This window comes from Martes martes (genome assembly GCF_963455335.1).
Source record: "Martes martes genome assembly, chromosome: 13".
Classification (NCBI taxonomy): Eukaryota; Metazoa; Chordata; class Mammalia; order Carnivora; family Mustelidae; genus Martes; species Martes martes.
In genome coordinates, this window is record NC_137901.1 from 13,612,662 (window position 1) to 13,636,885 (window position 24,224).

Consider the following 24,224-nt stretch of genomic DNA (forward strand, 5'->3'; position numbering starts at 1 on the left):
ACAGGATATATAACCCCACTCCCTGCTTTCAAAACCTCCAAAAAATTCCTAAAGCACTGAGTTTGGTCTCAACTCAGATGATGTGATAACCTCCTTGAGCCACTGCCTTCTAGATTTTTGTGATAACTGTTTAACAGATAAAAGACCGGTTCATGTGCCAAGAAATGTTTCATCCATATAATCCTCTTCACTAGGCAACCCTCCTCTGCTAAATAGAAAAAAGCAGTAGCATATGACTGCTTTCTACTCATCTGTAAGGTGCTATGTAGAGACCACAGCTCTTCCCTATTTTCTATTTCATTCACGTCTCCCACCATCACATGCCCCCTCTTATTTCACCAAAGACAGAAATGCAAGGCGAGAAAAGTCAACTTACTTGGCAATTATTAAATTGTAATTAATGACAGAGCCAGAAATAAAACCCAGACCTCATTAATCTTAAGAGTCCATGAGTCCCTAACACATCTTTCCAAAATTCAAATGTTAAAAAACAGTAGTATTAAAATATTTTCCTGAGGACAATCTCATAGGCCCTTCTCTCCAGAAATGCTGGAGGTCAAGCGGGGCACCTGCTGGGTGGTGTGAGGACCACATGTGCACAGTACTTTCACCTCCATTCTTAAGAAAACTTAGGACTCAAAAACTTTTCATAGCAGAAAGTACAAAACTTGCAGAGAAAAAACTCATGTACAGCTCCTGCCCTAAAGCATTTGGAAAATTGCCCACAACAGCAGGGAGACAAATCCACTTCCTGCTTCTTGAGCAACTGCTCTGTTCTTCCTTGGCACATTCTGTCCATCTGCTCTGGCTCATCTAGGTTTTTTTGTTTTGTTTTGTTTTTATTTGTTTGCTTTTTAGTAATTTCCACCACACTCTTCAATTTTACAGCTGAATTCTGTCACTGAAACAAAGCACAGGATTTGGTATCAAAACAGATTTACCTATTTGTAGGTATACCGGGCATTCTGCATTTAAAAAAAAAATTACTTATTTTAGAGAGAGAGAAAGAGAGTGTGTGAGCAAGCAGAGGGAGCGTCAGAGGGAGAGGGAGAGAGAATCTCAAGCAGACTCTGGGCTGAGTGTAGCCCAACGCAGGGCTCGATCTCACAATCCTGAGGTCATGACCTGAGCCAAAACCAAGAGTTGGATGCTCAACAGACTGGGCCACCCAGGCGCCCCGGCATTCTGCATTTTAATAATTTTTCTAGAGATCAGTACTGGGACTTGTATCCTATTAAAAACGCAAAATGTTAAGATTCCAAGCCCAGCAAAACTCTTCTACTTTGAGACAAAGCCTTGATTTCTGGCTTCCAATGTTCCAGAACTGCGAAACACTCTCAACTCCTTATCATCTGTCTGTATAGAACAACACTTTAAACAATTTCATCTGTCTTCACAAGGCTGACAGCTCATAAGGGAAGGGCTTTCAAACATTTGATAGTAACCAAGAGTACAAACTACACTGTACAAGACCACCCAGTCCAGCTGCAACATATACATGCATAAGTAAAAGTTTCACGGAAGCACCGGGTGGCTCAGTTGGTTAGGCATCTGATTCTTGATTTTGGCCAAGGTCATGAACTCAGAGTCGTGGGACGGAGCCCTGCGTTGGGCTCTGCACTCAGCCCAGAGTCTGCTTGTCCCTTTCCCTCTGTTCCTCCCCCCACCCCTCGGCTTGCTCTCTATCTCTAAAATAAACAAACAAATAAATCAATAAATAAAGTCTAGGGTTGCCTGGGTGGCACAGCTGGTTAAACACATGACTCTTGGTTTCGGCTCAGGTCATGATCTCAGGGTCGTGAGATTGAGCTCCATGTTAGGCTCTGCTCTCAGCCCAGTCTGCTTGAGATTCTCTCTCTCTCTGCCACTTCTGCTTCTGTTCTCTCTCTGAAATAAATAAAATCTTTTTAAAATAAATAAAATCTTTTTTAAAAAGTAAAAAAAAAAAAAAAAAGTTTCACAATCACGACTTAACCTAACTCTAACAATATTTTCTAACCTACTTAATTTTTTCAAGTGCTGGTAGAAACCCACTAAATTAACGTTATACCCCACTAATCCATTTGAAAAAAGAGCCACAATTATTAACTGCCTAGCAACACCACCTAATAGTGGGGATTCCAACTGAAGAAAAAGTGCATACGGTCTAACAGAATTATTATTTGGAAGGTATGAAAATCTGCCTGGCTACATGGCTACCAGGTAAAGGAACAAAAATTATACACATGAAAGAATTGTTGAATAAGAACACAAAAAGAATTAGTTTTAAAAATTAAGTACAATTAAGAATTAATTTAACATTTATGCAATACTACACATTTATCTATGGACCTTATACCAATTTCATCTATTATCCCACTGATGTCCTCCTCTATCTGGTCCAGGATCCAATCCAGAATCCCACGTTACGTTTTGTCATCGTGCCTCCTTAGCCTCCTTTAGTCAGTCTTCTTTGTCTTAAACAACTTTAACACTTTTGAAAAGTACTAGACCATTATTTAGTAGAATATCTCTCAATTTAGATTTATCTGATGCTTTATCATTAGAATAATGTGGTGCATTTTTGGCAAAAATACAGAGCAGTGATACTGTGCCCTCCTATCAGAAGGTACATGATTCTCAAATTCAACTCCCAGATACTCTTATTAAGTAGGTCAGGGTAAGGCTTCAGAATTCTGTGGAATTAAGGATTCTGATGAGCGACCATGCTGAGTCAGCAGAACAGAGATAAGGGCCAGATCTCCGCATCTTTAATACATACCCCAGGGCATTCCGAAGACAAACTTGGAGAAACACTGTAATTTTATTCTCAAAATATCAGAACTTCGAAAGTTAGCTCTCTTCACTTAAACAAAATAGTGTAGGCAACTTAGCTCTTAAAAATGCCAGAAATATCTGTCTTTGCCAAAAGGCACCAGTTGTCACGGTCAATTGATCACGCTCTCCAAATTCTGTTCCTGTTTAGTCCCCTTGATATTTACACATGTCCTGAGTCACTAAAACTTACAGTCTGTAATGTGACTAATACTCAGGGGATATTTAATAATTACCATGTATTTCACTCGCACATACACTCTCCCCACTCCCACCCCCGAAAGCACCTTCTATTGCTCTAACCAGGGATGAAAACAGACCCTAACGTCCATCACCAACAGGAATCCACGACTCTCTTTTAAAGGGTCAGCTGCGGATCTGTGATTAGACCGGCCTCCCAGAGAAGCAGCTCCCCCACCATCCGACGAGCGGGCTGCTGTGAGACAGCCTGGGAGGGGGTCCTCACCGAGATTTCATGAAGAGAAGGGTGGCCGTACCTCATCCGTGAGCTCCGGGGACCCCCGGTGACTATCCACCCCACCCTGTCTGTCCATCTGTTGATAAAAACTAATTATCTGAAACTCCTGGGGGCTTCCATCAAGGAGATCTTTAGCTCTGAGCAAAACGAGGTAAGATGAGCGACCGGGACAGTGAGATCTAGATTGGAGTACTGCCAGTTCACCCCAGAGAACCAAATCCCGCCCTCGTCATAAGACACAAAATCACAGCCAACTTGTCGGCAACACACGGTCCATCACATCTCACATCTGTCTCCGGTTTTTGAGCTGCCAGTGAAAAGCACGTCAAAATAAAACTCCAAGATGAAGCCAGAGAGTAAACTTATAAGCTAACATTGCCGGTTCAAGCCCTAAGAATCTTAATAAAATTGGTCTCCAGTTTTCTAGGAAGAGTAAGATACTCCTGAAAGTCATCTGATTTAAGGCAGGTTCCCTTCTCTCCTTTGGTTACCAAATACCTTCTACCACCAGGTAAGGAAGATTAACATACACAAGCCTAAGGCTGGAATGCTTAACAGACAACATCATGTAATTAAAACCATGACACTGGGTTTAGCAGGCAAGATTCAGAGCTAAAGAAAAACTCACAAGGAAGAGAGTCAAAGTTCAGTCTTTTGGTCTGTGTCTAATGACTCATGTTTTTCTGACAGTCCCCTTCCAGCTTGCAAGCACAAGCTCCGCTTAGAGCACGACTAAACCATTTATAACTTAGGAGACCTGTGTTCAGGCCCTCTCCTCAGTTACATAACCAAAGAAAGAACTGGCCACGGTAATTTATTACCACAAAAGAAATTCTTGAAACAAGGAGCGCCTATATATTTTTAAAAGATTTGTGTTTTGGGGCTAACTGAATGGAAGGAGGACTGAAGGAAGTTTCATTACTGCCTGAAACTGTTTACCCAACAAACAGCTCCGTATTACCAACAGCAAAGGGCTGTGCTTCAGGCAGGGAGCCTAAACCAAAACCAACAAGTCGTTTCCCCTTTTGCCCTCTAAAACCCACTTTTTATTCTGGTTTGTTGTGTAGTTATCTTAAAGTCTGCATTAGACTGCGAGCCCCTTGAGGGGAATACCGACGTCACTTTCAATGCCCTGGGGCACCCGGCTCAGTGACTTCAACGTCCTGGGTCAGCAAGCTGTTGCCTTGCACCATGCAAGTGAGAACAAAACACAACCGAACTCACCTGCAGGATGCTTGTCACAGAGACTCTGCACTCAAAAACCCTCTTTCACATTTTGAAGTTCACGTTTTCTGGATTGGTCTGTTCCTACAACTGTCAGTTTTGGTTTATCCCTTCCCCCCAAAACTCATCAAACCTAATACACAATATTGCTACATTTTCCTGAATGTAAATTATGCCTTGGTAAAAAAAAATATATATTTTTTAAACATTTAGATAGAGGGGTGCCTGGGTGGCTCAGTCAGTGAAGCGTCTGACTCCTGATTTCAGCTCCCGTCATGATCTCAGGGTTGTGAGATCGAGCCCCACATAGGGCTCTGTGCTGAGCTGAGCAGCGAGTCTGCTTCAGTTTCTCTCTCTCCCTCTGCCCTCCCCTTCAGGGTCTGTGTGCACACTCTCTCTAAAATAATAAATAAATAAATAAATAAATAAATAAATAAATAAATAAATAAAATTTAGGTAGATTAAACCTCTTTATTTACGTTGTGGAATGGGGATAAGTAGTAGTAGTAACCATTTACAAAGCAGTAAATAGTTTAGTGAAAATCATTATCAAATGTTCTGTGTTTCTTGTCTTCCAACTAAAGTAATACAAGGATGTCGTTCAAGAAGACATTCATCGGGCACCTGGGTGGCTCAGTTGTTAAGCATCTGCCTTCGGCTTGGGTCATGATCCTAGAGTCCTGGGATCAAGCTCCACACTGGGCTCCCTGCTCAGCGGGGAACCTGCTTCTCCCTCCCCCACTCGCCCTGCTTGTGTTCCCTCTCTCGCTGTGTCTGTCAAATAAATAAATAAAATCTTAAAAAAAAAAAAAAAGCATTCATCAACTTTATACTATCCCTTTCACAACCCTATCTACCAGAGAGGACCGAAACCCTTGACTCTTCTGACTCAGAGTCATGACTAATAATTACACTGTGTTGAGAGGCGGCTATTATGGTGGTTGGAAAACAAAAGCCCTGAAATATGTTTTCTTGAAGAAGTGCATTTCCGCCTTCTTCGGCCATTTGCTTTCCCCTCATAAAACAGAGGAGGATGCCTGCTCCTTGTAATTCGCCGGGCCTCCTACCCGGGACTTTGCTGCGCCAGAACTCCACTTCTCATGGGCTGCCCCCCCTCCTGCCCTCCTCCTGCCCTCCTCCCCAGACCCACGGAGCCTGGCGAACCCCCCCCCCCCCCGCCCCAGCTCCTATTTTCCAAAATGCAGCCGGCTCTGCAGCGAGCCAGCTGGCCAGCCTCGGGAGGGACCGCTGCACGCCGTCAGCCCGCACCGCCGGCGCCGCCGTCCTCCCCACGACGGCGATGTCCTCCTTCGGGGGCTCAGTTCAGGTCTCTAATTCCCCACGTTGCGTTACTGGACATATTCGGCTCACACAGTCCTTCCACTTCCGAATTACAGGCTCCGCTGGGGAACGGTCGGGGATATACAGCGCAGGAAAGCCGAGAGGCAAGTGAGCGGCGCCGGTCACAAAGTCAGCAGTTGGCAGAGTCACCCGTGAAGGAAGCTGAGCGACAGCCGCCCCACGCAGGGTCTCTTCTGAGCACCAGCATAGTCTCCCCGATGCCACTTACGAGCTCCCCCTCGGGGACAGGTTTCCCCACCGGCCCCAGCGCCAAGGAGGGTCACTGACTGCTTACTGATCGCTTCTAGAGAATTAAAAATACCCAGAACTGTCCTTTTTAAAAATGAAGAAAGACTTGTGATCTACTGGAGAGTCCCCGCGCCATTCCTCTACTCTCTCAGCCACAGGCTTATCAGACTTGGCCAGATTCAGAACCGGTTTGATCTCAGACTCGTAAATCGGATTCTATCTACTTGTTTCTGTAGATTCAGTGTAGACGCCCAGGAGAACAAGGAGATTCTCACCATAACACTGCACCCAAGTTTTGCCTAGTTGGCCTTACGGAAGAAAACACGAGGTCCCAATATCACTTAGAATTGGCCACAGGGAGGAGATTCGATCCTGCAATGGTCCTGACCAGAGAGAACACGTGTCCGTAGCTGCCCACAGGCTGTGCACTGCACGGCGGACCCTGGAAAAACAGTCTGAACTGTACGGACCCACTCTACATGGATTTTTCTTAACTTAATATACTGCTGTATATGTATTTTCTCTTATGATTTTCTTAACACTTCCCTAGCTTACCTTATTGTAAGAATACAGTATATAATACATTTATAACATACAAAATATTTGCCAACTGTTTATATTATCAGTAATGCTTCCAGTCAACAGTAGGTTATTAGCAGTTGACTTTGGGGGAGGTCACAAGTTATACACGAATTTCTGATTATGTGGGGTTGGCAATCCAACCCCCATGCTGCTCAAGGGTCAGTGGTATTCTGATAGGACTGTAGAAGCAAGCACAATTCTTCAAATGATCTTGAAACATTGCTCTTTTTTTGTCACGGGAATGATACAGCGCTGGTCAATTACAATTTAACAATCCCATTTTCTCACAATTCCATCGTTTCTCCATAACTATTCCAGTAGGAATTCATTATACCTTGCACCAACTACAAAGAATAAATGTTTTTTAAAATGAGGGAAAAAGAACAAAAGGAAAAGGAAGGGAGAACTAGAAATGTCCTCTATCCTGATCTGGGCGATGATTCTAGGGGCATCTATGTAAAAATTCATTGAGAAGTATGCTTGAGAGTCGTACAGTTTTTTTGACAATAAGCTATATTTTGATTAAGAAGGTTGGTTTTTTTTTTTTTAAAGTACACAGAGGAAAAAAAAAAAGAAAACCCAAGGGTGAAGGTAAAATTTAAAATTCCTTAAGTTTTCTTTTGTTCATTAAATAAATATCGGTTGGGCGCCCTGCTTTATTCCAGACATGCTGCAGAATGCTGAGGATAACACTCTAATTAAGACACGGTCACTGGACACAGAGTTCATAATAATGGGGACAGACAGGTAAACGAGAAATTATAATACTGTGTGTTAAGGATCATGACAGGAATAAGCACAGGGAGCTTGGTCCATGTGGTCGGGTGTCTAATTCACTTTAGGAAAGCAGAGCTTTTTTCACCGATGAAAAAAAATCACACATGTTGAAAGATATTTCAAATTTATATTTTAAGGCAGAAAGACCCATCATTGTTTTCTTCTGTAAGAGAACCAGAAAATTAAACCTTACTTTTTTGTCTTTCTCATGAGGTATACTAAAGGTTAAATCCTTCATATCATCCCCTAAAGTTATGGCCACTCACTAAAAATAAACATTAGCAGAGGTCAAAATGAGGCAGGCCATGGGGCTATGAGCATTTTTGTACGATGCCCAAGGGCCCTGAGGCAAACAAGATGTTCCAAAGGAAGGTAACACTCAGTTAACCTAACCCTTTCTTTAAGGGAAGTTCTGCATGTGGCAACTCTCCACAGAAAAGAGATTTCACTGGATGTTTAAACTAAACTCCCCCTCAAATCAAAACAATGTATTTAACTACTTAGTGACACAGACTATTTAGAAAAGGTTTGTTCTAAAGAAAATAATTTAAACGCAAAGGGAAAACTGTGGTAAATATTTAAACTGGTCAGAAAACAGCAACAGTGAGAGACATTAGCAAACTCTAGGGGTCTGTCACCCCGAATCGCAAATATGTGAAAGCAAGACCAGAGAATCCTCAGATAATTCAGCCAAGAAGGGAGCAGCCTGCACCAGTCACGACCAGGTAGCAAACATGTCCTCATTTGATAGCTACACCTCCACAGCACACGCCTGTGAACGGCTCAACTCACTTCCCTCCAGAAAGCAGCAAAATTAACGAGGGACCTACAGGGTATCCTACCAAAGAGAGAAGTGGCTGGCAAAGCCATTTTCTTGGTAAATCTAAACAGATAGACAGAAAATCCACAGGAGGGGCGCCTGGGTGACTCAGTTGGTTAAGTGTCGGCCTTGGGCTCAGGTCATGATCCCGGGGTCCTGGGATCGAGTCCCATGTTGGGCTCCCTGCTCTCCCCCTCCCTCTGATTCCTCCCCCCTGCTCATGCTCTGTCTCTCTCTCTCTCTCTCTCATACCATGTGAGACAAGAATGCTGAGGGGGCTTCTAGGACGCGGACCTACAAGGCAGACAAACGAGCTACTTTACCTGTCGGCCTTCATCAGCAGGTTGGGCGGCAGCTCCAGGAGCTGGTTGTGCTGCACATCCAAGACCTCCACCGAGGTCCTCTCCAGCCTTTCAGGCAGCCTCGTCAGCCGGTTGTGTCCGGCCAGCAGCTTCCGGAGACTACTGTTACAAAACAAGCTGTGCAGGGGGGACAAAGACAGAAGGAGACTTACTTAGCGCTAACCTGGGATAAGGAATGAGAAAACGAGCAGGAGTCGAGTACTTAAAACGATCTCTCCGAGGACACACAAATTCATTCTGAGCAACTGCAAATTCCTATTAACATAAGCTCAAGCTTGGAGCTCTTTGTATTTTGGTACTTTCCACACTGTAAAACAGAAAAAGAAACAAAAGAGGGCAGGAAAAACTATGGACAGGAATATTTAACAATGCAGCTCTACTTAGTAGAAGAGAGAAAAACAAGTTCCATAGATGACCCTGAAGAGACCAGTCTCCCCTTGCCGAACTCGGAAGGCACGCCTGACAAGGCCGCAGGCTTCTCGAGGTAGCGCTCATGTCCTGTGTGGACATGGAACACGGGTGTTTTACCCACAGCAGATCCTCAATAAATACAGTCCATCAATTTTTACCTACAGGATCAGCATTAAGTAAGGATTCTTCTATCGATCAAACTTTTACAAATGCCAACTGATAACACGTTACATTTTTCTTCATTTGCATTTCACAACCACAATATTTCCTCCTTTCCTCACTTCCCTAAGTCTGTATATTTTTTCTTTTCTCTCTGGTTTAATGCTAAACAAAACAGACCCCTCCCAAAGAGAAGGACACGCACTTAATTCACTATTCTCTTTTGCGCCTAGCGAGCTGTTTGGAGCTTTGTTTATGTTTCTTCTATGGGTGAGCAGAACCACAACGAATGATGAATACTTTAATCAAATATAAATTGGCTGGATGACCAATTCCGACTTTTGTGACAGTTGTAGAGAATGAAACAGGCCGCAGGTTTTAGCACAGAAATGTGGGAACTGTGGCAAAGCGAGATTGTACTTTGCATCAGGATCACTCTGGAGGGAGACCTCAGGCACAGGGCTGTCGAAGGACGAGGCCGCCCCCCACCCCTGCCCTCCACCCTCTGACCTCACTCAGGGACCGCCACGGCCGGTAAAACCACTCCATGTGACTGCTGAACCTCGTTCACCTTAAATATCAAAACTAGATTCTTCGCTCACGGAGATGGAAGCAACCTGTCTCCACGCCGTGACGGCCCGGGCTGCCCTGACTGGTGTCTGGCCTGCCCGACTCAGAAGGTCTGGACGCCAATGCGACGGGACCGATGGTCCAGCACGGTCGTTCAGTCACGGTTTTCACAGGGGGTGGTCTCTCTAATTCACCTCGACCCAGTAATTCAGGATTTGGTTCACTAATTTTACTGTCTTACTGGGCCTGGGGTGCAAGTTAGGCTTCAGAAGAGAGAATGTGTTATTTACTATTCTCACACACACACACACACACACACACACATATTTCATCCTTAAATAAATGGATAACTGAAAGGCAGATGACAAAATCTTTATCTTGATTATTCCAAATAAAAAAGTGATGTTATAACCACAGTAGGAGTCTTAAATGCTAATTACTGGACTTAGCTAAATTCTCCTGGATACTAAGCATTCAAATACCTTATTTTCCTTTTTTTTTTTTTTAAGATTTTTATTTATTTATTTGACAGAGAGATAGAGAGTGCACAAGTAGGCAGAGAGGCAGGAAGAGGGAGAGGGAGAAGCAGGCTCCCTGCTGAGCAGAGAGCCGGATGCGGGGCTTGATCCCAGGACCCTGGGATCATGACCTGAGCTGAAGGCAGCTGCTTAACCCACTGAGCCACCCAGGCGCCCCTACCTTATTTTCCTTTTAATACATTTCCAGTTCTAAATATTAATTTGTTTTGTCAAATCCTTCACATACATTGCTTAGATAAACAAAGCCTATCAAATCAACTTTTTTTTTTTTTAAAGATTTTATTTATTTATGTGACAGAGAGAGAGATCTCAAGTAGGCAGGCAGAGAGAGAGGAAGGGAAGCAGACTCCCCCCTGAGCAGAGAGCCCGATGCGGGGCTCGATCCCAGGACCCTGAGATCACGACCCAAGCCAAAGGCAGAGGCTTAACCCACTGAGCCACCCAGGCGCCCCTCAAATCAACTTCTAATGAGCTGCTGTCTTGCCTGAATAGTAGATCAATGACAGGGCTGGTAGTTTACAACTAAACACCACAAATAAGAAAACAGTCCATGCTGTTTTTGTCCCACATGTCTCTCACACACACACACACACACGTACTGTTTAATCCCTTGACAACAGGGCATTTTGAATTTGCTTTGAACAAGCATTTGTTAAGCTCCCCAAACAAGCCTAGACAACGCAGATCAAATCTAAGATTAATTAACTTTGGGGAAAACTGGACAAAATATCTGTTATCTTTACTTAATTGTTGGGTTTGTGTACACACTATCTTTGTTGCAGCCTATAGTGAAAACAGAGGCCTTAGATGCCATGGGCTGCGATCTGCTGGATGAGCGAGGTGGAAGTAGGGAAGAGAACAAAGAAAACAGAAGGAAGGTAACATGCCAAGATTCTTTTCAACAAATTCTTTTTTCTCATTTCCCATTCCCCCCCAAGATAGTAGCCTATCTTGATTTTTGCCGTTTTGTCTTCTGAAAGGGTCTGTCCTGGTGTCACACCGACACACACTGCTATCCACAGGTCACAGCACCAAACTATCGTGATAATGGTAATGGGCTGCCCCAGGTCACCTAAAGGGCTCAGTCAATACAAAACTCTGAGCAGAAAGCATTTTCAGACAGACTGAAGTTCCAGGTATAGCATATGGCCGAGGAACAAAATAAAATCAACTGAGCTTTCTAGGGATTGAAATGTAACCCAGATTTTTTTTATGAGATCTACATTCTTACGGTGTTAACCAACAGAAATATAATGCAGGCCACATATGTAATGGTAAATTTTCTAGGACCCACATTAAAAATGGCAAAAAAAAACATAATTCTTATACTTTATTTGATCTGATATATCCAAATTATTATTTTAACATGTAATTAACATACAGTATTAGTAAGATACTTTGCATCTACTGTACATTTTGTACGTTGGCACTTCTCAGTTAGGACTAGCCATGTGCTAAGTCTCCAAAGTCACGTGGGACTAGAGGAGCCACACTGGACAGCACGGACACACACTTATATAAGACACATGGCATTTCCATCATCACGGAAAAGTCTACAGGGTAGTATGGGAACAGCCTACCTTTTGTTATCAATTGCATGGCTAGTCACTAACAGTCAATAGTATTTTGTACTGAAATTCATTAACCTGAAGATCTTTGTCTTATCTATGGACACTAGACCTCATGACAAGGCTGTGTTACAAATCTTGCCATTCAAGTGAAAATTATGAAATAAAAATAATACACATTAAGACAGGAAAGAGAAGGAAAGACAGGTTCTTGGACTTTGATTCCAAATTTCATATCAAGAAAAACAATCTAGTTTGCTTTTTTTCTACATTTAATGATCTAATTATCTTTTTTTTCCCCAAAGTTATGTTCAAGTAAAACCGAGAGTTATTTGTGGGGGAGGTAGACATGTTAGGTCAACAGACAGAAGTGAAAGATTTTGAAAGAACTGAGATTACAGAGGTGAACGTACTGTTTGCTGAGTTCTCAAATATTGCTTATTTAGAAACATCCCCTAAGCACTGCCCTGTGTGGCTCTGGAAAGCCTAGCTGACAAAGCCTCACCCTAGTCTTCACCACATGAAGAAAGTTTGTAATTCAAAGCCACCACATGAGGTAAAAGATACCAGAAATAAGGTTTTAAAACAATTTTTTTTAGGAGTTCATAATAACAAGCTAAATTATTTAAAAAAAAACTGCTTCTCTAATTTGCGATCCTCTCACTGGATCTGTAACACTCACCGTGCAGGAAGTTCACATATTTGATTATGGCCAATATCCAAAACTTCTAGCTTCCGGCTTTCGCATACCCACTCAGGCACGTTTTCTAAGCAGTTCCTAAATATAAGAATATACAATTTTTCCTTTGATTGGAATTTGGCCTAAAATATGGTTTGAAACTCAGAATGATTACATAAAATAAATAAAACTTCAAACGAAATACCAAAGTATAGTGAATATTAATCAAAAGGATATGTAGATGCCTTTTAATCTAGTAGCAAGATGAAGTGTGACAAGGAAGAGGAAAGAAAGAAAAAGTAGAAAAGGACACAGTTATGTCATCTCTAAAGTCTTAAAAAAAAAGGTCTGATTCCCAGAATTGCTATATTAAGCAGTGTATAAACCTATGCAAGCTTACCAAGAGGATGTCTTATTATTGGAAAAAACAAACAAGTAAACACATACATTCTTCCAATTAAGTCAAGTGGCATAAAACAGTTTTATTTTTCCAATTTACATTTTTACCCTTAAAATACTTCTCAACTCCAACAGATATCATTAAAACACTGCCATACATCATAGATAAAAGGAAAGAAGAGTCACCAGTGAATTGAATGAAACAAGTGAAACTAAACTAACACTGGCTTTATCATTAAAAGAACTCATCACTTCTTAGACAAAATCTACTAAAATAAGTACCACCCTATTCATGGATGAGTAGCTTTTTCTCTTCCTTCTTAAATATGTGAAATGACCAAAGAATATAAAGCAGTATGTACATTATGAGTGCAATTCTTTAAAAACAGATGAACATTCCATGGAAATATGATGCTTGGGACAGGACTACATCAAAGTGAAAACTGTTGTGATATTAAAGGTGGTGGCACTATGTGTGATTTAAAAGTCACGTTAATTTTACCAGTGTACTAACTTTTCAGTTAAAATACAGAAAAGGTAGCATTATTTTCTTAGTGTTTGTACAGGTACACATGGTTGTGGCTTTGAAGCCCTGAAGATCGATACACTTAATTATTTTATTTTATAGTAGTTAACCCCTAAGACATCTTCGTAAGAGAGGAGAGTGAAAGTCCCTCTCACTATAAAGAACCTTAATACATAGCAATAAAACTCTTATCAGTGATAAAAATAACCTGGAACTCTGAACGTGAGGGCCTAGTAAACACCATGACGGGTGACAGCTCAGTTCCTGCAGATAACATACACAAGAGGAGGAGGGTGACACGCTCAGAGCTATGTCAGGGAATCGGGTTTTCTCAGAGAAAGTCTTATAGCTGGGGCAGCAAATGAGGCAGAGAGGGTTACACAGAAGAATTATAAAGAAAGATGGGTAGCATTTAAGTGGCAGAATTCAGGGAAAAGCAAGACAGGGTTTCCAATTCAGTCTCACTTAGGGATTTCAGTGGGAACCATTTGCCAGTTACATCCTATAAATAAAAGGAGAATAGATTTACTCTATGGCCAACTCTGAAAGAAATCTGTTCAAGAGACTTATATAGACCCATGTATGCAAACCCACTGCAGTACAGTTCTTATTTAAAGGATGAAGATACCAGCATTCAAGACTGTTAAAAAAAATAATCAGGTGAAATCTGACTTCAAGTTTATTAAACAAAATCGACATGAAATTAGTAGAAAATTTGTGAAGCACTATTCGTATTTTATAATTACAAATTTCTGACAAAATTGTAATCTTAAATAATTCTGATTGAGAGCCTTATTAAAATAACTAGGTTTGTGTGTTTTTATAACTAAAGGCAAATTCTGCAGCTGACCAATTACACGGCGGTTGTGTTGGACTTTGCACACCCATACAAGTTCACACTTGTTACACTGAGTGGGCCACAAGCCCCCATGGACTGTGGTTCAGACAATTTTGGATATCTCCTTTGGAGTTATGGTAAAAGTTTCAATTTTAGTTTGTTAAGATTATTAAAGTCTAATTTGTATAAATACATGCTTTATGGCTTCAAGAAAAAGTCTACTATAATATTTGTGGGAACTGGAGTAAACATGACACCTTGCAGTAGTGCATTTGTATAAAAGGTGAGATGGTCAGCCTGTTTGCAAATAAGCTGAGAAACGTGAGCAGGCTGGATGGAGATCTTACTTTGGTAGGCTTAGCTGCTACTTTCTAACGTCTCTTGGCAAGAAGATGTAGGTGCAAAGTAAGAGGGAAGGAAAAAAAAATCAAAGATAGCACATTACTTTAAAAATGAAATTAATATCCTTTCAGAGAAAGACTGAAGATATGGTTAATTTAATTAAAAAATTTCTGGACCTTCCACCATAGGACACTCAACTCACTAATCTTTCAGGCCCGAACATGGTGGTCAAATTGGTGTCCACACGGATGTAACACCTTGATTCTTCCATTTTCAACTACAGCACACAAACACATTTTAACTAACAGATATTTACATATATTTTTGAGAGGTTTTTTACTATGAATATAGTTTTTACTATGAATTTAATTTGTAGTATTTACCATCAAAATATATAAGAAGTTTTTAGGCATAAGCTCAGACAGGATGATCTAAATAACTTCAAGCAGACTCTTGCGAGCTCTAGGCCTTGGCTTCTTACCTTGAAACATCCATGTAGGACAGATAACTTGGAACTGGGTAAACATCCAGTTGAACAAGTTCTAAGAGGCAAAGAAAAAAACACAAAGACATGACCATTTGAGTCACACAGAGACTCTTTTTGTATATAAAACATCATCAGTGTGCTTTATTCACCATTGTTTAGGTTAGGAAGTACAATACATCCATTTGTTAAACTTGGAAACTAGAGGGAAATACAGACAACTCCCCATTTAATCACAAGATCTTATTCAGAGATCGAAATAAATCACTCCTTCTACTTTCCTACCTTTCTCCCATCCACTCACTGTGGCTCTCTTCTTGTTATGAAAGCTGAACGGTACCTGGAAGATCACTGTACGAACACAGTTTTGTAAATCTGAAATTCCTTCCATAAAACCATATGCATCTGGCTTTTGTCTCTTTTATTCTACTGAAACCATACTCTTGAGGGTCACAGACGACTGCTACTCAAATCTGAAACCCCTTCCTTAAAACTGTATGAAACAGGACACCCCCGTCCACCTAGGGCTTTGTCTTTCAGAGTGGCTTCGAGATGTCCTTGTCTCTGCAAACATTCACCCTGTAATTCACCAGTCCGGCGTCCGGCTGGCTGCCCGCCGTGCACCGGCGGGAGGGCCTTCTAAGCTGACTCCTGCTACCAGCGCTCTTCTCTTTCCCTTACTTTCACCGTTGCAGGTACCACCTCTGAACAGATGAGCCTCAAACCAATACCTGTAGTCCTGACTGCAAGTTCCCATTTGCTCCCATGAAACCCATTACAGTGATGGCGATTAACACGGTGGTAAGGGCTCTTTTCTTCTCCCGTAAATGCACCCTGTCCACTACTCTCACCGGAACAGTCTCCCAGCCTCACTTCCATCACGCATGCCTCCGCTTGAGAACCTCCATGGACCCTCTGTAGTCCACTGCACTAGCTTCAAAGCTTCACCACCTGACTCCAAGCCACGCATCCCATAACCACGTCTCACCACTGTCGTCTAGTGGCTACCTAGGAGTTCGGAATTCCCTGTCTTCGCCCATCTGCTGAACAGCCACGTTCAGGTTCTTTCCCCTTCAATAGCCACGTGGTGCCTCCTGGCCATCCAAGCCCGGTAACCCTCAGCAACCTGTAGCTATCTGACGTTTGGCTTGTTTCTCCTGTGAGTTGACAATAAATTCATTTTAAGAAAAGGGGGGAAAAAATGCCCTATCCTTTAGAACTCGGGCACTACACTATTCATAGAACAAGTGCGTGATAAACAATTGTTCAACCTGCGGTACTAAATACTTATTTTCACTCAGTTTTCTGACTGCAGGGAACTGAAATCTTCGCTTGAGTACACAGGTCCATAAGACCTTTTCTTTTTTAGAACGGTTATGATTTCCAGATTCTGAAGAAGAGAGCTCATTAAATGAGTAAGACTCCTGATCTGTGCTGTCCCTGTGGGTATATAATTCAGGTCTCTCTGAGGATTAGCTCCTTTGTTAGCGGAGCATGAAATCTGAGACCCTGAACAGAGCCCAACATGGACCTTCCTTTCATTTTCACTCTCCCATATTAAATCATGTTCCAGATTTACTATCCTAACAGGGTAGTCCAAGAAATAGTTTATTAAGGCCTTTTGAGCAGAGGACCCAAAGCAAAAGTGGGGGGGAGTAACTTACCTAAATATCACCATATGAGAAAAATAAGTTGAGACCTATAAAATCTTTCGTTTTGGTTCTTTTATGATTTTTACCTCGGCAAAATCTGACACTTATTTTATTAAACGCGCAAAGTAGAAATCAGAGTGAGGCAGAGATGATGGCGCAGAGTCAATTCCTGCAAGCAGAAGAGACACTTTGATGTGGTCCACATCACATACCGTTAGAAGAGGCATAGAGCGCTTTTAGGAAATAGCCACAGATGTTTAATGTCACCAGCTGATTCCTTTCACAGTGTAAAACTTCAATGTTGTTGAAAATCATGGCATCGAGATCCCCAAGCTTGTTGTCGCGCAGGTCAAGCTGCGTGACGTGCTGGAGAAAGTCCACGTCATCTGCTGTTAGCCTCCTAATTACGTTGAGTCTTGAGGAGAAAGGACACGAACAGCGACTATAATTAACCGCAGTGCTATAAATAAGTGGCCACACCCTAATATGCTAAGGGAAGGAGAAGCCTCCCTATCTTACAGTCCTCCAGGATTTCTTTAATCTCTACATCTGGACTTCCTTAACTGGCCAGATTCCTTGGTTATTTTTAGCTATAACCCTAGGAAGGTCTTGATCTTGACAATATATTCTGAAACCCAATTTGGAACACTTGGGCTGGAAGAGAAGCCACATATGTTGATTTTTGCCTTAATTCATTTCAAGAGGGGGAAAAAAATCTACTTAATCATTTATTTTCCAAGAATTGGGTGGAAAGAACACAAGAAATGGAACCTAGGATGACCTGTTAGGCACATTAGAACTACACTGAATATTTAAGGAAGGGGAGAGGATTAGTGAGCAGGGAGACGAGCAGTTCATATAGGACAGAATTTAAGGGACAACGTGGCCGGGGATGGGAAGGGGCGGGGGAGGGGGGTGTGTATGTGGAAATGAACAGGAGCCACATAGGCACCAGAGGTAAGAAAGCCAACATCTGGATTTCCGGCTGGCTTTGGACCAAGGACTGATTACCAAAACTATCTCCGTCATTAAAATACTGCTTGAGGGCGCCTGCGTGACTCAGTCAGTTAACTGTCCGACTCTTGATCTCAGCTTAGGTCTTTGATTTTAGGGTCGGGAGTTCAAGCCCCATGGTGGGCTCCACAAAATAAATAAATAAATTTAAAAAATAAAACACTGCTTGAAAGAACAAAGCACAGAAAATACTCTGGCATCTAGGATTTGCTGAGAAATTACAAAACAAAGGCCCAAACAATGGGACCAACAAATCTAGGACAGAGCAAGGCACGGGGGAAAACTGGCAGAACCTCGGCCACGAGAACTAGTTGGAACAGACTGAAGGTGCTGTGGGCGGGCTGCCGAGAAGACAACTGAGTAGTAATGAGGACTAGGAACCAACAGAAGGAAGACACACTTAACTCTAAAGGGGAGAAAAGTAGATGAAAATCTCGACTCCTAGTCTGCTAGGCTACCCCCAACTCCTTTACAAGCAAACAGTACCAACTCTGTACTTGTCATTACAGAGCCAACAAGTGCTGAGATAATGCACTTGGTCAGAAGAGCATTAATAGGATGGCTGGAGCTTAGGAAAAAGCTAAAGGTTCTCAGTTGTGAATTCCTGCCCTTTGAAAAATAAAATAATGGTCGCTGAAAAACATAAAATGATGGCAACTGAATTAGTAATAGCAATACCATAAAGTCACTGAATCACAAGGATCAGGGGCAGATAACAAAGAGTGAGCATTTGTCAGTCCGTATGCAGAGCATATGGCTTCTTTAAATGTCCCCAAAAGGGTTTTTTTTTTCTTTTTTTATTCCAGGTTGTAAGATTTAAAAACTGGCCTCAACCCAGCAATTTGCCTATTTCCAAATGCTCACTAGATTACTAGAATATGTACACAGAATCTTTTTTTAAAAATCTCATTTTAGGGGCTCCTGAGTGGCTCAGTTGGTTAAGCGTCGGACTCTTGGTTTCAGCTCAAGTCGTGATCTCAGTGTCACGATCTCAGGGTCGTGAGGCTGGGCCCTGAGTCAGGCTCCATGCTCCGTGCGGAGCCTCCTTGAGATTCTCTCTCTCTCCCTCAGCCTCTCCCCCAGCTAGTGCACATGGCTCTTTTTAAAATAAGTAGATCTTCAAAAAAAAAAAAAAAAAACAAAAAACAAAACTTAAAAGTTAAAAAAAATCTCATTTTGGATACAACAGACTATAGAAATTGAAAAAAAAAAGTCCCATGTTCTTCTTACTTTACACTGTAAGTAATTCTCATAATGTGGCATTATCCTCTTCATTCGAAATCGCTCCCTCCTGCAATTTCACTGTGTTAACACTAAAATAATTAAAGGGTTCATCTAATGAGGAGACAAAAGAAAATCTATAATGAAAGGGAACTGTTCAGTTTAAATTGCCAAGTCTTATCAGGATTCAAATTCAGAAGTGTTCAGGCTCAAACCATAATGTAACTATTTAGGATGAACTTTGAAAGAGGCAAAATGTGATTCAAGTCTCCTTCCAATAATTCCCAGTTAGCGCAGCCATTTTACTGATTTCATAAGCAGGCGCTGGGGTTTCCTGTGTACAGATGGGCCGTACGAGGCAGCATTATGCTCTCGTGCCAGTCTGCGGCTCGTCACCTTGCACAGGACCTTGAACAAAGTCACCTAATGTCCTGGTTAAGCCCAAGCCTAATCTGTAAAATGGAATAACACCTTCCGTGTCCAACAAGGCAGCCGAGAAAATCGAATGAAGGACGCGCCCACAGTATGCAAACAACGGAAGGCGGGTGATGATCAGGACAGTGACCCGTGGCTTTGCGTCAGTGAGAGACGAAGAAAACAAGGCGTCTGTGCACAGACTTCGGACGTTAGTGAGGAAAATCACATACGCTTTAAAATACCAAGACCACAAGTACGTGACAAGTGTCGTAACTGACATACACACACAGAGAATGGTCAAAGAAGATGCAATGCGGGGGGGGGGGCACCTCATCTGAATGCCCAGGGTAGGCGGGATGTAAGAGATTCAAATGGGCAAAGAGAGCAGTGCATGAGCGAGGGCAGAGCAGCCCCGAATGAGAGGAGCGCAGGGCATGCGCGGAGCTGCAAAGGGGGGCTTAGTCAATGAAAGTACCAACTAGGTGCTTATGCTGGGTAACGAGGATAGAGAACAGTGTTTCTCGGTCATCTGTGGCAAACGAGCTCTGTTCTGGACTTCTGATCTATCACAGCCTGATGTGGGCACAGCCCAGCCCAGGCGGCTCCCCAGGTGAATTCACCAACTACTACACGAGTCTATTCCCCGCACAACGAGATGAGTTGCTTTTATGAGTCTACCTGCACACTGCGGCGATGTCAAACCACTGTATGTTTCTAAAACACTAAGTCTCAATTTCTACACATATTTCATTGTAGAGAAGTGACAAATAGTTAGCTTACCAGCCCAGGTCGGAGGACCACACTCTGAGCAGCTCTGAGCTAGAGCCTCATCCCCAAGGGACTCACAGGCTAGTAGGCTGAAACCAGGTAAGAGAAGTTTAGAACCTCCAGCCAAAGAACTGCAGGCTCTGGGCAGGACTGTGCTGGCTTGAGAGGCTACACAATGGAAACAGATGTCTCGGCCCAAAGACAACAGCGGCAGCGAGAGGGAAAGGAAGGGACAAAGAGAGAACCTAGTTGTGACGCAGGAACTGACAGAATGTGGTGGGAGACCACAGACAGGGTCCAGGGTTTTGTGTCTACAGAGCCAATGAAGTGATGTTGCTATCGGTAAAATAGGAATCCAAGGGGAAGAAGTAGTCGAACAAAGAAAGAATTAAACTGTTTCACAGGGTGTGGTTACGTGTGCCAGTGGGGGAAACCAAGGTGAAACTACCCAGCAGGCACCTGAAGTGGCATTAGTCCCGAGAAGAGAAGTAAGGGTTAGAGAAAGACTAGGGAATAATCAACATGGAGACAGAAGGTAAATGATGAAGCCCTGAGGGCACCGACGACCACCAAGGCAGTAACAAGCGATCAGGGACGGGTGTAGGTAATGCGCACAGTTTGGACTGAGAGGAAAGAGGAGTTATCAAGGATGCCACAGAGAACATACTATCAGAGTCAAAGAAAGCAGAGATGGGAAAAAGAATAAAATGAAAAGAAAAATGATAAATGATCACTTTTAATCTGATACTACATTTTCATCTGAAGGAGGAAAAAAATGCAGTAAAATTAGCCCTTTGCAGCAACGAAGTGAAAGTCCCCTGAAAGCCTCCCACTAGTTTCAATTTAAAATACTAGGTCAGAATTACAAGCAAATCTGACCAGATCTTCCCCTCCTCCACTCAGCGGCCTGGAGGGAACGTGAGCTGGGCACAATCACGGACTGTGTCGAGTGCTCCCGTCTACTGTGGTATTTAAATGTGCTGCCACCGAGCCCGTCTAAAAAGATCCAATTGGAACTAGAAATCCAGGAGGCTCCATTTAAAATGGCTTAAATGCTTTAATATGAAAGTTTTCTAAATCCAAGCAACTCAGAGAAAAATAATGCTAACAATTTAGAAAGAAAATTAACAAGAAAGGTAACAAAGGGTTTAATGCCATCTCCTGTGACAGTCCAAAAAGTTCTCCAAGTCAGATAAACTATTACCATTTGCACTTCTCGAATTAAGAATTTTAGGTCGGCAAATTGCTAACCAACACTTTCCCAGGTGCAAAAGGCATGATTTCTTTGGTCTGAGGAAAGGGAAAGCCAAGTAATTCTTGTTTTTTGCTTTTGTTTTTTTAAGATTGTATTTATTTATTTATTTGAGAGAGAGGGAGAGAGCATGAGCCTGCAGAAGAGGGAGAGAGGGGAGAGGAAAAAGCAGACTCCCCATCGAGCCCTGAGGCTCTATCCCAGGACCCTGAGTTCATGACCTGAGCCGAAGGCTACGTTTAACCGACGAGTCTCCCAGGTGCCCCAAGGAAAACAGTTCTTTGCAGGACTTGAATAAATGAGTTTCCAAGGCTAGACATATAAACGCAGAAGAAAAGGAGCAAAAGATGATGCTTTTTTATACTGATAAAAGTCAACAGGCCTGAGTGAGGGTCTAGGGTTACCAACAGAGAGGAAAGTGGGTAGGAAGGCAAAGAAAGAGCCACCTTTGACAAACGGGAGGTGTAGAGTCCAAGAATGACAGCAGCGCAGAGTCCATGAGGAGAAGAAAGTCCTCAATTAGGTAATAAGAATGATACATAAAACACACTGGGAGTGTGAGGCTTTTAACTCAATTCCCTCCCAAACCCTATGAATGAGGTTCTGTTACTAACCATAATTTGGAGATGAGAACACAGTTGCAGAGTAATTAAGTATCTTGCACAAGATTTAACATCATGAGGATGTGGTCATCAACCCCTGGCTAATGGAGGAATTAGGGTGGTTGAAAAAGTATCAAATTGGGCAAATTAGTATGAAGGCTTAAGCCTGATATGTTGCTTTGCAGGAACTCAGTCCCATGACAGACTCTTCTTTTTCCTTAAAAAAGAGAAATTTAGAAGAGCTTCCTCCTTTGTGTACTGGTTCTTCGTATATTAGAAACTGAAACTGAACCTCACATACTAAGGGATGATCACTGAGCATCTTCAATGTAGCAAGACTATGCCGGTGGTTTTAGTTGGAGTTTAGCAAGATCGGGAATCAAAATGCAGGTTCCTTGCTCTTGTGAGGTGTGAAGGTGGAGGGTCTGGCCAAACTGGGGCCTAATGAGAGGTTATGAATTTTATATTTTTATAAAGAACAGTAAACTAAGGGCAGAACCACATGGACAGAAAAATAGGAAATTAAAATAAGTAAGTAATTCAATTTAAGCATTATAAAGAATACATCATATTACATTACAGAAGTCGAGGAGGGAAAAAAATTTAAGAAAGAAGAGATGCTCAATGATGTTACCTATCTCAAGCCACGGAAAAGGAGGACAAAGAGATAAAATATCCACTTTGTTCTCAATGATACGGCTTTCATTCACCATAAATTCCAACTAACCAGCCTGCTTGCCTTGCAGAAGAATATCACCAAAAGGTCTCTAACCTACTCCTAAATATAAGTCAACCACTTAAATGGGATATATTTCTTAAAAATAATTACCTTAGATCCACATGTTTAATGTGAGGCATTTTTCTTAAAGCCTGTAGCCTAAGGGTCTCCATACAGTTTCCAGACATACAAAGTTTATCCACAGCAGTCAATTTCTCCAAAACCTCTGGAATGTCAGTGAATTCATTGAAAGAAAGACCAAGATAACTAAGCTGATGCATGTTCTCCAACTCAGGAGGAAGGGCCTGGAGAAAGTTTCCATCCAACAAGAATGTCTGTAAGCTAGTAAAGAAAACATAAGAATTATAAAGAGAATGTGTCGACTTTACATTTTTATTATCACTGGACAAGTTCCCCAAGTATACATCATATTATTAGGAAAGGAAAATGAATTATCTTTTGCAAAATGCACAAGGGCAGGGCCCAAGCAGTAATACACCACAGAGAAAAGATCAGAGATAAGCATCTTAATCTTTTACTGGAAGCCAGAACTATGACCCATTTTCCCAAGTTGGACAGGCATAAACCGGAACAACATGGGCTAACGACATAGTCTGAATCAGCCCCAATACCCATCTCCCATTGTTACTTTAAATATTAAGTCTTGGAATTCAACATAACTCGGAAAATGAGAAAGTAAGCATGTCATCTCATGGGTAGACACACTCATCTGTGGGGATCTTCAGTTCTAAACAAGGATATTTTTATTTTTTACAAGACCCTAAAGAGTACAAAAGCTAATAAATAAACTCTCCAGAAGAGCCCGATCTCTCGCTTCAGAGGCAAGACTTCTATGACCAGCATAACAAGTTGACTAATTTCATAGGCCGCGGCCCCAGGGCAGCTTCCCAGGGTCTCTGCGGGGTACCGCGCGGTGGGGCTGGAGTACGCACTTGTGCATGACCCCCACGGCCGCCGGGACTGCTCGCAGGGCATTGCAGGACACGTTCAGCTCGGTCAGGGTCGGAATATTGCAGACCGCTAATGGGAAGTCCCCTAAGTGATTATTGGAAAGGTTAAGACTCTTCAACTTGGTGAACCTGTTACAGTGAAACAACAGAAAAGACAAATGTCAGAGACGCGCAACATCCCATCATTTAGCACAGCCTCAGAGGTACTCGAACCCAATGCAGCCGGGGAGGAAACGAGCCGTGGAGCTGGAGTGAACCTCTTCAGACCCTAACGCCAGTGTCTTACCTAAAATATAAAACATTTACAAACAAACAAATTTGTCAGTCTACAACGAGATTGAATATTTGAAGATGGGAGTTGGGCTGGAGTAATTTTGTTCGCCTTCCCCGGGGCCAGCGTCATGAACGCACCACTATGCGCTCACGGAGAGGGAGGGCAGGAGCGGG

General features: G+C 42.4%; 1 protein-coding gene across 1 annotated transcript in view; it reads right to left on the reverse strand.

Annotated features, from left to right (window-relative positions):
• Positions 1–24,224, reverse strand: part of PHLPP1 (PH domain and leucine rich repeat protein phosphatase 1) — a 209,011-nt gene that overhangs the window by 32,196 nt on the left and 152,591 nt on the right. Inside the window, exons 5-10 of the mRNA XM_080821150.1 lie at positions 23,760–23,906; positions 22,918–23,148; positions 17,027–17,229; positions 15,160–15,220; positions 12,577–12,672; positions 8,609–8,764 (exon numbers count right to left, since the gene is read on the reverse strand). Coding sequence (XP_080677276.1) covers positions 8,609–8,764; positions 12,577–12,672; positions 15,160–15,220; positions 17,027–17,229; positions 22,918–23,148; positions 23,760–23,906 — 894 coding nt within the window. The remainder of the gene's footprint in view (positions 1–8,608; positions 8,765–12,576; positions 12,673–15,159; positions 15,221–17,026; positions 17,230–22,917; positions 23,149–23,759; positions 23,907–24,224) is intronic.